This window comes from Morus notabilis, unplaced genomic scaffold (assembly GCF_000414095.1).
Source record: "Morus notabilis unplaced genomic scaffold, ASM41409v2 Scaffold1154, whole genome shotgun sequence".
Classification (NCBI taxonomy): domain Eukaryota; kingdom Viridiplantae; phylum Streptophyta; class Magnoliopsida; order Rosales; family Moraceae; genus Morus; species Morus notabilis.
This window is the reverse complement of record NW_010359557.1, coordinates 502,276-516,221: the sequence shown is the minus strand read 5'-3', so window position 1 is coordinate 516,221 and position 13,946 is coordinate 502,276. Positions and strand designations below refer to the sequence as shown.

Below are 13,946 nucleotides of genomic sequence, written 5' to 3'. Positions count from 1 at the left end.
TTTTTTTTATTTAAATAAAAGAGTTGACTTCTCATTAAACAATTTCATAAATGCTATTGTTGTAGTTTTTATAGTAGTTGACTCTTCTATATTAGGAATTTATAATGTTTAATGTTCAAATTTTATCTTACTTTTCATACTTTTTTTTGGTGTTAATTATTTCTTTTCCTTTTTTCATTATACAAAAATAAAAATGTCTTCATATATGCGGCAGTACATAATTTTATTTATAAATGAACGAGAAAATAAGCATTTTTCAAAATAAGGTTCTCAACATCCACATTCATATAAAAATGAGTAATCTGCACATATGGTTTTCAAACTTTGTAGTGTGTCAGTTTGATCTTTAATCTTTTTTTTTTCATAAAACGACCCCCAATCTTTTTAAAAGGTGACAGTTTGGTCATTTCTATCAAATTCCGTTAAATTTTTAACATAACATGTCACGTAACCCATCACGTGACTCATTTTTTTAGTAAAATGACTTAAATTCTCCTATTAGAAAAGTCTTCTTCTTCTTCTTCTTCTTAGAAAAGTCTTCTTCTTCTTCTTCTTCTTCTTCTTCTTCTTCTTCTTTTCCTCGTTAAGTTTTGATCATTTATTTGAAAAGTTTGTTTGGTTTTGATCTGAAATTGTTGATCTGTGAGAAAGTGGAGGAAAAGCTGTTTATTTGTGTGAGAAAGAGAGAAGATAGTGAAATTTAGAGATGAAAGAGGGATTTACAGCTTCGAATTGTTAGATTTGGAGATGAAATTTGGGGAAGAAGAAGAAGAAGAAGAAGAAGGCTTTTCTATTGAGGGCATTTAAGTTATTTTACTAAAAAAAGAGTTACTTAATTGGTCAAGTGACATGTTCTATTAAAAATTTAACAAAATTTGACAGAAATGACTAAATTGTCACCTTTTAAAAGATTAAGGGTCATTTTACTAAAAAAAAATTAATAATCATCACTTATAAAAGAGTTTGGGGGCATATGTGCAAATTACTCTAAAAAAATCCATCGTCGTAATAAAACATGATCTTGAAAAATATCCATCTCATCACAGTAGCCAGTAGCCAACAAACAATGGCAGTGTCCCTTACATCGTCTCTCGCCGGCGCCGGGGACGTCCGACATCTATGTCGTGTCGAAGCGCCGACTCCGAGGTTGACTCAAACTCAAACTCAAACGAAGCTTCCTCCTTTCCGTTTGTCGCATTGCAAGTGCTTATGGAAAACGCCTCAAATCGAGACCTTGACTTTCAACTCCACCAGAAGAGTTTCCACCTCGGTTTCTGCTAAAGGAAAAGAAGCCGAAGAAAATAGTTTCCTTCAGGTACCGTATTTCGTCTTAGAAGTTATATATTTCCTTTTTGATGTGTCTGTGTGTATCATTGTTTCTGCTCACAAAGGAAAAGACTGAAAAAAAATGGCAATCTACTTTGATATTTTTGGTCCAATTTATCTTTGTTTTAAAAAAAAAAAATGTTTTAACAGAAATTCCTAAATTACTGTGATTTGTGGAGCCTTGAATGTTTGAATTGTTGGTCTGCATCAATGACATTTTGTTTTCGGGTTGTGCAGAATGTTAGTGAAGATACCGATGAAATGTTCGACAAATTGTTTGACAGATATGGAAAAGTGGTGTTTAGAAGCAATGATAAAAAGCCTCCAAGTGCCGAGGTTGATGATGACGCTAAAAGTTTATCATGTATGCTTATTGTTTGTATCTCTTGTGATTTTACTATTAAGTTATTTTAGTGGAGTTTTTGCTTTTCAAATTATAATGATAACTGAGGCAGTTATAATTTATAAAGAACGGACTTTATGAATGTATGAAATGATGGCATAAATATTGTAAATGCTTTCTACTGAACCCATTGAGTAATGGGTTTTTTTTTGCTATATGTTGTAGTTGCCGTGGCTTTGGCCAAGGTTGCAAGTGAGGTGAAAGCAGGAGACATAAAGGTCCTTTTTGTGAAGCCTCTTGTGTATTGGACTCAATTTTTCATTATCGCCACGGCTTTTTCTCGCCCTCAAATTGATGCAATTGGGTATGGCTACATCTTATAGGACATCAAATTGAGCTTGTGGTGTGATGTGTTTTGCTACTGTAAGTTTTGAGTAACAATTAGCAGCAATCTTGAACATAATTAGTTGGTTTCATTGTAGGTCCAAGATGAGAGATATGGCTGAGAAACAGTATGGGAAAGTGCCTTCTGGTGACAGAGAACCCAACTCTTGGACCCTGTTGGATTTTGGTAAGAGTCTTCTGTTTAGATTTAGAGCCTTACAAATCTCGAAAGCCATATTGTTTTGTTTGGTTTCGTTGTTTGAGCGAGTCTATTAAAACTAGTCTTGTTATTGAACTTTGGTTGAGAGCTTGATTAGCTCATCACAAGCATTAGAGAAGCTTTCCATTTGGTGTCTTGAGCATGTCTTGGTAGCATTGTTGGTCCAAGTTTTGATATAGAAAATTTGAGAAATATTTCCCCAACAGGCAATCGAAATATATATTTTTTTTTCCTTCTATATTTTTGCTCCCAAGCTAGGTGGACATCCTTCTTGTAATTCTTATGGTAGAGCGGCATGGTTTACTTGTCTTCTTGACTTCCAGGTGACGTAGTTGTCCATATATTTCTTCCTGAACGGCGAGCATTTTACAACTTAGAAGAGTTCTATGGCAATGCTACTCTCATTGAGTTGCCTTTTGAAAACCAGCCACCGCCCTTTCAAGGCTGAGAAAGACTTCGAGTTTGCCTGAAGAAGAAATAGATGCTGATGGTCTGGATACAGCCATTTGATGACATGTGAGGCATTTAAGCTTTGCAAGCTTCGGTTCTGTAATGGCCCTTTAAATTACTCCTGCGGCTCTTTTAGTGCTTGCTTTGGAGAATCAATCAGTGGACTAACCAGTATGTTTTTCTGAGACTTTCTCTGCGCAACTGAGGTGCTTTTTTGGGTATTTTAATCAGCCGCACGTGGAGCAGTAGTCTGGTGTAAGCATATTTTATCATTATGGTTGCCCAATTGAATCAGGGGACTATAGGCTTATAGATGTAATAACGATGGACCATTATTTTTGTTGTTGCGACGTTAGTTATTTACTGTTCAATTAAGCTGCATTTCATCTTATATAACTAGTTTAAGTGCTAATTTGGCACAAGCACATTCAAACTGAAATGCCCTTTTGTGCATCTTAATTCAAAGATTCAAATCCCATTAACAGTGGAGGTACTTCATAAATAAATATTTTGGAGAAATAATGTCGTAGTTTTGGCGTAAACCAGTGTAGTCTACTTAGGCAGCGAAAATATACAGCCAACATTTTATGGATATAACAGACAGAAGAGAGTACTGCCTATAGATATTAAGTATAAATTGTATAACTGATATTCTGCTTGAATAATGTTCTTAAATAATATTGGCATTCCCTCTTCACAAAACTTTCTGATGAGCTTTTAAATATGCACCGTCAGCATGTACTACTATTCAAGTCTCTCTTCATCTTTCACCCTCTTGAACTGATTACTTCTGAAACTCTTCTCGGAGCTCACAAAATGAGAGATTATCTGGTACATAAAAAAACAAAAAAAATTAAATGTGGTACATAAAGGCCACTTCAAATGTGAGCTTATCCATTTTAAAATAGATAAATAAAGAAAAAAAAAAGGGTGATGTTACATTTTATTTTACGAGTGCTGGTTCAAGTTAAAAGGGAGAGAAACGCCTAAAACTTTTTTGAGCACATATCTAAAACTGGACAGTGGACAACAGGCTCATGATCACTACTTCTAACGAGACTTACGCGCTGATGGGTCTAGATTATTTCTGTGGTCCGAGATAAGGAACCCCACCAAAGAAAGCTTGTCCCAGTTATGACACACTGGAATCATCAACAGATAGTTTCGGCAAATTTCCAGCCGTCAAAAACTGTCATTTATGGTCATATTGGAAATGAAGGAGATCGATTCCTGCAAGGAAGAATATGAATGAAAGGTCGGAGGAAACAAAGAAAAGAGTAACACAAGAAGCACTACATGCCTAAGCATTTATGGTAATGAAGAAGATATGAAGTTGAAGCAGGATGAAAATTACAGTTAGCCGGGTGTTGACTGGGTTGTCCAGGTTCAGTTAGACTTAATTCCATATCATGATGAGTTGCTGTCCAACCGGGTTCATACGCTTCAAGAAAACCAATCTTTGCCTTATTTGGTAGATCGTGGGGATGGACAAATGGTACTCCAGGTGGCCACCCTATCTCCATCCTTATACTGGCACAGGGGCTATCGAGCGTGTGAATGTGATTCTCGCACTCCTTCAGGTTGCAGAATCTCAGCTTGATGCCCTTCTTGTCTGCAATGTCCTGAACCCTTTCCTTTAGCACTCTCTGGGCCTCGAGGCGTAACCTTTTTGAAGGTGGCAGAGGTTTGGTTCTTGAATCATTCTTCCTCCTCCTTACCAAAGGCTTCATAGATCCTGTACCAGCATTTCATCGATCCAAGGACCTGCTGTTAAAAGCTTCTCTCACTAAAGAGCTACTCAAATAGATAGAAAGGAACAGACAGTCTGACATCAAGTTCTATTCCTCTCATAAAAGGAAATTCAAATGCCTTAAACCATCCCTAGAATCATTATGTTACTTTTCTTCATTCAAAAGATAAGCACAACACCTTCATTAAATGAGTTTCACTTCTTTTGAAATCTGTTCAATAGATTAATTTGTTTTATGATAAAGTCAAAAAAGAATAACTTGGGTATATAAATCACGACAAAAAATAAAAAATAAATTGTTTCCTACCATCTTGGGTCGCATTGAAGTTGAAATTCTGTACATTAAGCCTGTTAAAGAGTTGATCAGTTGGGTGAGATCTCTGCATAAAATCGTCAACTGGAACCGGAAGCTGGAACTGAGCTTCTACCCCATGACCTGCGGCTCTCATCTCAGAACAACTGAGACTAGTCATAGATTTAGGCATGAGTTTGAAAGCTAAAGAAGACCGCCCGAACAAGTTGCTCTGGAGATTACTGATCTCTGTTCTGTGCAGTGCAGGGTTGACATATCCTGCAGTTGCCTGATAAAGTGCAAGTCCGGGGTAAACAATGGCCTCCTGAGGACCAAGATCTTCATCCACCAGAACCCAACGACCCTGAAAGTCCTTTATGTGTAAACCAGCCTTATCTGACTTCACCAGAGATATCAAGCTTTTGTCCACTTGATGCTCATGGTCGGAAAACATTACCAGTTGGCCGTCCTCTTGGGTTGCAAAATTGTGGTGTTGTGCTCCCTGAAATGATGGCCTTGCATGACAGCAGACAGACAGCACTGAAGATGATACTTCCCGAGTTCTCAGCGGAACATTGTCGAGTATTTCAGAAAAGGGCGAGCTGCGTAAGTTTAAAAAGAAGCTGATAGCATCTAATATATCTCTAGCTGCCTTTCCAAGCAAGGCAAATATATCAGGAAGACCTGCTGGAGGAAATTCCATTGTGTTGTTGGATTCTGAAGGAGTTAGACCAGGTCTGTAATCATAGGTTTCTTGCCACAATTGGGAATCCGCGTAGTAACCAGATGTCTTGCACCAATCGCGTGGGTCATTGTTATTTATCATATCTGTAGACGGATATGATGCTTTTTGCTGGAAGTAGAGGCGAGCGGAATCCAAAGCAGCTCGTAGAAGAGCTCCATCACTCATCGGAAACTGAATAATGGCAGCAGAATATTGAGCCAGTGACTGCGTTAAAGTCGAAACCGATAGCTTGTAAGAATCGGATGGAAGGCCTTCGGCAGGTGCTAGATCAGTTAGCTTTACGCGACCTAAAGATGGTAGGCCACTACCTGCCATGAAATCTTTCCAATGTCCAAGAACCCAACTTTGAACAGACAGAATGTACTCACCTGCGGAACTGCATTGATTAAGAAAGCGAGTATTTTCGCCCCCGTTTGGTTCTCTAGTTTAAATTTTGTTAGTTTGAACCTTTTGATTTAAAAAGAATAATTCAAACTGTGTGGTTTAAATTATAGTTTGAATTGACATTTAGATGTATAGTTAAATTTTTAATTTAAACAGGGAATAAAATTTGAATTTGTGTTTAGTAGGTGTGAAAAGCAGAGAGAGTGGACACTTTTTTACTGTTCAAAAATAGTTTGAACGGTTGAACTTGAGGGGGAGCTAAACTCTAAGTTGAGCCGTTTAACTCAGTTCAAATGAAGAATATAATTCAAATTGCATGCTTACCAAACGCTAGTTCAAATTGTGCTCACTGTTCAAACTGTGTTGAATTGAACTAAACTAATGAAACAAACAGGGGCTTCATTCTTTTGGAACTAAATAACATCCAAAATTAGAAAATCCATGTGCTATGTAATATATTGAGCACCTAATGCTAAAATGAATCTCACATAATAAATAATGACAATAAGAAACCAAAAAAAAAAGTCGGAAAATAAGTTAATTATGTAAATTTAATCCTTAAATAAGGACCTAAAAAGTAGGCAAGCACTTCACTTTATAAATGGCAAAGACCCATCTATGAGCAACGTAATCAACTAAATAACCATCACTAATAATTTTCTTTTACCACTTAATACATAAACACTTAAATTACAAAATATTCCATTTCCACAATAATCTTTTGTCGAAATGTGATAAAAGATCGTTCATTTCGTTCAAAAATCTCTTCTTTTTTTGTTCAACTTTTGACCTTACACTTTTCCCAATTAACCGAATTTCATAAACCAATCATCGGACAACGGGAACACTAAGAAAGAAGCAATTTTGTTTAAAATCAATTTTTTACTGCGTTAAGACTGAATATCCATAATGTGCAGAAAACGTGTAAGGTATTAGAGCTTGGAAAACGAAGACTGACCTGCCAGGGAATTTGAATTCGACGCTGAACCCAATTGAGAAGGCAAACTAGGGTTTTGCACTGTGAAGAGAAGAGAGAGACGATGATGGAGATTGCAATCTACACAATAGTAAAATGGGACGGTGGTGGTGCGGGTTTCTTTCTAATTCTAATACTAATATACTATGCAAATGGGTCCCTTTTTTTTTTTTTTTTTTTTTTTTTTTTTAGGGATTTTTTTAGTGAGATCTCTCGAAACACACATCTCAAATGGTTTCATTTAATTATTTTTTTAAAAAAAATTAAATGAATAAAATATTTTGAATTAATTTCATAAAATAAAATATTTTGTATTTTGACTTAATTTCATAAATAATTCTTGAGGTTTACTTTTAACCTCACTTTAATTTTTGATTTTTCAAACGTATAGTTGGTCTTTAAGGTTTTATTTTATTTCAATTTCAGTCATTTCATTAATTAATTGTTAAAATTTGATGAAATCTACGTAAATTAAAGACTAAAATTGAAAACAGCTAAGATTTTGATAGTATATGTGGAAATTAACTTTTACCTTTTGAATTATTTTAGTCCCTAAACTTTATATGTTTTCAATTTTAATCCCTAATTTTCACAGATTCCGTAAATATTTAACATCAAGCTAATAAAAGGACTGAAATTGAAACAGTAAACCCTCAGAGACCAACTGTGAGATGTTTTAAAAGTCACAAATTAAAATAAAATTGAGGATAAATCTCAAAGACTATTTGTAAAATTAATCCAAATATTTTTTAGTAAAAATGTGCGTAAAAATGTGCATAAAAAGTATAATTGAGTGAGTTAGTTATAAGGACTTTTTTGAAATTTTAAAAGAGGTGTAACAAGTAAAATGAAAAGTGTTTTAAAAATGTGTGCGCGCAGGTTTAAAAAGAGCAATAGACGCATCCTATGTTTACATATATATTGATAAGTTATAGTATTTTTTAAAGAACTTTTTTGTCAAAATCTTTATTTTTTTTAATAAGTGACACTTTAGTCTTTCTCTTTTAATTTTAGAAAAATAAACCCCCAAACTCTGTAAATATTGGTAATTTAAACATTTTCGTCTATTTCTGTTAATCTTTGAACATAATAGATCATGTGCCATGCATGGAACCCAATATAAAAGGGCATTTTAGTAATCTCAAAAATTTATTTTCAACAAAAGTTAAAAAGAATGCAATTGCCATAGTCTGTCGTCTTCAATCAAAACCTCTCTCAATCTCAATGGCCTTGCTTTTTGTAACATTCTAAATTGTTTATTTTTACTTTACAAATTTGATTTTATGCCCCATTTTACTAACTTTATTTAAATTTTTATTGTATTTAAGAGATTAAAAGTTTTTTTTAAGATTTATGTTACAGTTGAATTGAGATGTTAAAATTTTTCGTTAAACGTGTTTTTTCGATACTAATTTAACACAATAAATATCAAAATGAGGCATATTACAACAATTTTACAAGTTGAGTGGCAACTTATCAAAATTAAAAATTTAGAGAGCAAATTCATTGTTAAATCCATACAACCCATTCATTTCACCGATTCGAGTTTTACTACAATAAAATGTTTTCAGAAACAGTCACATCTAATTTTTTTACTACAGTAAAAAACTCTCACATAAAGTCACATCTCAACTCGAATTAAAAACTCGAATCAGCGAACTAAACGAGCCCTTAAGGTGTAAATTTGTAAACTACCCTAACATATTTTAGGGCCATTTAGTTCACTGATTCGAGCTTTTAATTCGAGTTGAGATGTAACTTTATGTGAGAGTTTTTTACTGTAACAAAAGAGTTAGATTTAACTGTTTCTGAGAGCTTTTTACTTAACAAAACTCAAATTCTAAACTCGAATCGGTAAAACAAACGGAGCTCTACTTGGTTGATTTGTGGATTTTTTTTAAGTGTCGATGACTTGAGGTTTGATATATGTCCTTTTCAATTTCTAAAATGAATGATTTTGGGCAAAGAGATCACGAAATGTGGGTTTGAATGTTGATTGGAATTTTGGAATTGGAGACCGTAGTTTCGTTCTTTTGAATTTTTTTTCTTTTTTATTTTTAGAATTGGAGTGACGTGTCTATATAACAGGGATATTGTGGTCTTTTCATAGTAAAATTAACTTACGCGATGGGTTATCCGAATGAAATTGTGAGAAAATTGACGAAATAAACGGAATGGTTCAAAATTTTCAATGTTTAAGGAGTTTGGGGTTTATTTAAAAGAATAGGATCAAATGTCACCTATTAAAAAAATTAGACACTATTGATGTAAATTATTATTATTATTCTTTTTTTTTTTGCGCTTTGAAAAACTCGTGTATTTATTTATTTGCTAAAAAGTTATGCGACTGTATGCCCATAACAATAAGATTTCCTTTCCTTGATTATTTTGTTTTTATTTTCTTGCTGTAGAGTTTCATTTTTTTTCCTTTGCAGAAAATACATGCAGGGCGTTTGGAATCAGTTTTGAAAACATTTTTTTACGTTTTTCAAGAAATAAAAAATAAAAATGATCTGAAGATTACGGTCTCGTTCATTTTATAAATTTGAATTTTTAATTTAAATTGAGATGTAACATTTTTTGAGAATTTTTAACTGTAATAAAAAAAAATTAGATGTGACATTTTTTAAAAATTTTTAACTATAAAAATTTAAAATTAAAAATAGAATCAAGGCCGTAATTTGGAGTAGTATCCAACCAAAAATAAAACTGAAAACGTTTCTTCTCTCCCAAAAACTCACTAAAAACGATTAAAACTCATTTTCTATTTCCTATTTTCATTTTCTAAATGTTGAGCTTCTCAGTCTAAACGCGCTGGAGGTTTTCTTCTCCTTCTTAGTTGATAATCGGTGGATCCGGAGGGAGTCTGGACTTGAACGACGACGTTCTGAGGTTGAGAGCAGGACGATCAAACTTGACGCCGCCGCGGTGACCGGTTCCGTTCCGATTAGCGGCGCTAGAAGCCATGGAAGACGGCGGAGCTTCTTCACCGGAGCATATGGAGAGTGGTGATGAGTGAGGCGGTTTCGTTGGTCTCAAAGAAGGAGAGTTGGGAAGAAAGGCAAAAGGAAAGTGAAAGTGATGGGGATGGATGGTGGGTTCAACGAGAAAGAGGAGCGTGAAGATCTTTTTTAAGAGCGTGAAGATTTTTTTTTTTTTTTTTTTGGTGGACAAAGCTTTGATATGGTATTATAGACTGATTAGTACTAGTAAAGCACCTGAAGGAAATTGGAAGAGTTCTTTTGAAGAGGGATTTATACGGCAGTAATATAGGATCTTCACTTTATTGCTAATGATAATTACTACGTTCTTATATATATAAATTAATCTTTTACATACTAATTAGTATTTTAATTGTTTATTACTTACTTAGTACGTATACTATTTATATATAACATATATTTAAATAATATATTAATTACTAGTGTATTATTTAGGGAGAATATTAATTATTCAGAGTATTATTTAAAATACTATTACACATTTTTAAAAATGTAAAACTAAATAGAGTTTTAATTTTTTCTTATACTTAAAAATAATCTTTAAATAAAATTATTAAACACATTTTTAAAAATGATTCATGTCTAAAATTAAAAATGTATTCATTTTCATTTACATACAAAAAAAAAATTATTTTATAACGGATTCCACGTCTAAAATTAAAAATGTATTCATTTTCATTTACATACAAAAAAAAAATTATTTTATAACGGATTCTAAACGCACTCATAATATTTTTCCTAGCAGTAAAAGGAAAAAATTTACCCTAAAAAAATATAAAGGAATAATAAAAACTTGGCAGAATTTTTGTTTTCGACACATCACCCCAGCTGTCATAATAAAATGATACAAAGTGAAAGGAAAACTGTTGAGCACAAAAAAAAAAAAAAAAAAAAAAAAAGAAGTGAAAAGAAAACTGCAAAGTGATTCATTTTAAATTTGAATACATGCTAATTCCTTAAAAGGGGTTCTCGTTGAATTCATTCCTGTCGTTTTAAAATTGCTAAGTAAGAAAGTATAATACTGAATGTATCATGTAAGGTTACTAGTGGTAACTCGAGGCACATTTCTGTGCTTGTGGTAGTCTTTCATGATACCAATTGTAACTTATCTTTTATTAAAAGGTAGTCTGATGTGTTATTGAAAGTATCCGACTGCTATATTAACAAGGTAATTTACTTTGTCAAAAAAAAAAAAAAAAAAAAAAAGAAAATTTTTTTTTAAAAAAAAAAAAAAAAAAAAAAAAAAAACAATGGTAGTTTACCATACCAGTAGTTTCTATTGTGAAACAGGCAATTTCATACCAGGCTAGCTCTGGCTCGCAGTTTAGAGCTTAGTAAAAATATTGGGCACCTTCAAAGTTTACTTATTTTGGTATTACTTACTTCAAATTTAAAATGTTCCATTTAACCACCTTAAGTTTTAGTTGAGTTTCTCTATTAAAAAAAAATAGAGAAAAGTGATCAACTCACTCTTTAAATGTATTGTTCTGAGATTTTTATTCTTTATTCTTGATTAATATATATATATATTTTTTTTACTAATATGGTTATTTGATTAAAGGATATTAATCAAGTATAATAAGTAAAAAATCAAAAGCTCATACATTTTAAAGGGTATTTATCTTATTTTCTCTTAAAAAAAAAAAATAAAAGATTCCTTTAAATATGTTCGTCCTAACACAACACCTAAACTTTACCTATTTTACCCATCATGACATTTCAAGTCTAAAATGTACCAATATTACACTTAATAAGGGGTTGTTCTTTTGCAATGAAACTCAGAGAAAGTTTAAACTGGAGTTATAAATTTATTCAAGTTCATGTTCATTTGTAAAATTTGAGTTTGAACTCGAGTTTGAGGCTAAACTCGAGTTCAAATTTCCCCTTCAATTCGAGTTCATAAACTCGAACTCAAGTTAATAAACAGTATTTTTTATATTCATAAAAATGTCATAATTTTTTCGTTTTAATTCTGATTGAGATGATTTTTTTTCTATGCATTCACAATGAAAAGACGAATAAAACTTCACCTATATACCCTGTTAAAATTTTTCATCACCATTGAGTTTTTATTAAAATACTATCTAAATACAAATTTTTAAGTTTTGACCCACTCAAACACAAACTCAAATAGATTCTTAATTCAAATCATAACTCAAATGTGCACATCCAAATACAAACTCAAGTTACAATTTCAACTTAAGTTACACTCAACTTAAGATCATCACTCAAATCACTCTAACTCAAAAATGCAAAAGAACAACCCCTAAATTTTCCACAATATCATAACCTTAGTTCAAATAAAAAACCTTGCCTATAATGCAGAAGTGCAACTTTTTCATTTTAATTATTCAGTGTAATTTATTTATTTGACAATTGACATCATGTAAATTAGTTGAACCAAATTATCAAAACCAATCATCTTAAATACCTTAAATTATTTGGATCTGCATGCATTAGATAATTCTAAAGGATATCAAACCTCATTTGTAAAAAGAATACAGTACAAACTACAAACTGGGTGTTGATACCAAACTAGTCCAAATTCAAAAATTTCACTTTACAAATATACTCCTTAATAAGTGATACACAAAACCCATTTGAACATCTTTTATTTAAGGCTAGGAGAAACATTACACAAGGCTAGATTCAGATTTTAATAATTATATATAAATACCACTAGAATAAGTGTGCGTAATAAGCTCCTCTTTTATATATCTCTCAGCAACAACAGACGTCTAAGACCCAGCAGCAGCACAAGGCAGCAACACTGCACAAGGAAAAAAAAAAAAAAAGTACCAAAATTTTGTTATACATACTAGTATATTACAACAATAATTGGTTGCAACTTTAATATTTTGAGTATATATCTAATAAATTTTGTTATATATAATAATAGATTATTTTTTGTTAAGATCAAGTACGAAGAAGGGAAATTAAGAATTGAAATACTAATTAAGTCCCGTTTATTTCACCAATTTGAGTTTAGAATTCGAGTTTTTCTACAGTAAAAAACTCTAAGAAACAATCACATCTAACTTTTTTGTTACAGTAAAAAGCTTTCATATAAAATCACATCTCAATTCGAATTAAAAACTCGAATTAACGAACTAAATAAGCCCTAATACTCACCAGCCTTTCCAAAAGCCTTCACCTTTAGAATTGGTTTGTGCAGGAACAACATGATTAGTTTGGTCACGACCATAATAATTAGTGGTGGGATAACCAGCTGGTGGTGGAGCTGCAACATAGGGCACTTGGTAATTATTATTGTTGTGTCCCTCATATCCAGTTACTACTGGCTGTGCTGGCGCCGCCGGTGGATATGACGGAGGAATTGGTGGCATAGAATATTCTGCGGCGGGTCGTGGATATACAACTGCAAATGTAAAAGGGAATTTTTTTTTTTTCAAAGTCAGACAAATATATGGAGAACTACAACAAAAAGTGGAAAAAAAAAGTCATGTATATTGGTGATCAAATAAACATATACAAAAATAAAGTAGTTCCTAGAACATTTTCATATATCCAGGGCCAAGTTGACAAAAGTTTTCAAGTCAAAGGTTGAAAATTGTTGATCAAAGAGTGAATGACTTACCGGGGGCTTGTTGATGACTCATGATATATGATGAGGAGTACAAGGGATGTGGAAGGAGAAAGGAAAGGATTTGTGGCTGAAGAATTATTATATTGTGATAGAAATCTGTTAAGAGCCCAAAAAGTCAAGGATCGAGATGATAATATCAACAGAAAGTAGACGACAGTTTTGGTATATATATGATATATTGTATGTATAGTGTGTGTGTGTGTGTATATATATATATATATATATATATATATATATATATATGTATATGTGTAGGAGAGCTCGATGTCTATTGAGAGCAACGCGGTTGACTAAATTCCAAGCGTTGGTCTCAAGGACAGAAATTTCAAAAGAATGAGGAACAGATAAAACAAACCCACTAATTTAAATGTATTAGGTATAATACCCTACAGGCTACAAATTATAATAGCGATGAAACATATGAACGTGAACGTCTTATTCCAGCACCCAAAAAAAATAAAAAATAA

At 32.6% G+C, this 13,946-nt stretch overlaps 3 protein-coding genes across 3 annotated transcripts; 1 reads left to right on the top strand and 2 right to left on the bottom strand.

The window, feature by feature from the left end:
• The first annotated feature begins 1,028 nt into the window (after positions 1-1,028).
• LOC21399328 (protein Iojap, chloroplastic) lies at positions 1,029-3,114 on the top strand. The gene is made up of 5 exons (XM_010094761.2): positions 1,029-1,315; positions 1,564-1,690; positions 1,895-2,033; positions 2,152-2,240; positions 2,597-3,114. Exons 1-5 carry the CDS (start codon positions 1,067-1,069, stop codon positions 2,719-2,721), a joined length of 729 nt encoding a protein of 242 aa, XP_010093063.1. The 5' UTR covers positions 1,029-1,066; the 3' UTR covers positions 2,722-3,114.
• A 101-nt stretch (positions 3,115-3,215) lies between these two features.
• LOC21399327 lies at positions 3,216-6,869 on the bottom strand. Its single transcript, XM_010094760.2, has 5 exons — positions 6,853-6,869; positions 4,781-5,878; positions 4,078-4,458; positions 3,788-3,953; positions 3,216-3,551 (listed from the first exon to the last, which is right to left on the bottom strand). Coding segments are annotated over exons 2-4 (1,428 nt in total). The 5' UTR covers positions 5,826-5,878; positions 6,853-6,869; the 3' UTR covers positions 3,216-3,551; positions 3,788-3,951.
• A 5,556-nt stretch (positions 6,870-12,425) lies between these two features.
• On the bottom strand, positions 12,426-13,600 carry LOC21399326 (cysteine-rich and transmembrane domain-containing protein WIH1). Its single transcript, XM_024163391.1, has 3 exons — positions 13,471-13,600; positions 13,005-13,251; positions 12,426-12,642 (listed from the first exon to the last, which is right to left on the bottom strand). The coding sequence occupies exons 1-3, from the start codon at positions 13,490-13,492 to the stop codon at positions 12,594-12,596; spliced, it is 318 nt and encodes a 105-aa protein (XP_024019159.1). The 5' UTR covers positions 13,493-13,600; the 3' UTR covers positions 12,426-12,593.
• Between the last annotated feature and the right edge of the window lie 346 nt (positions 13,601-13,946).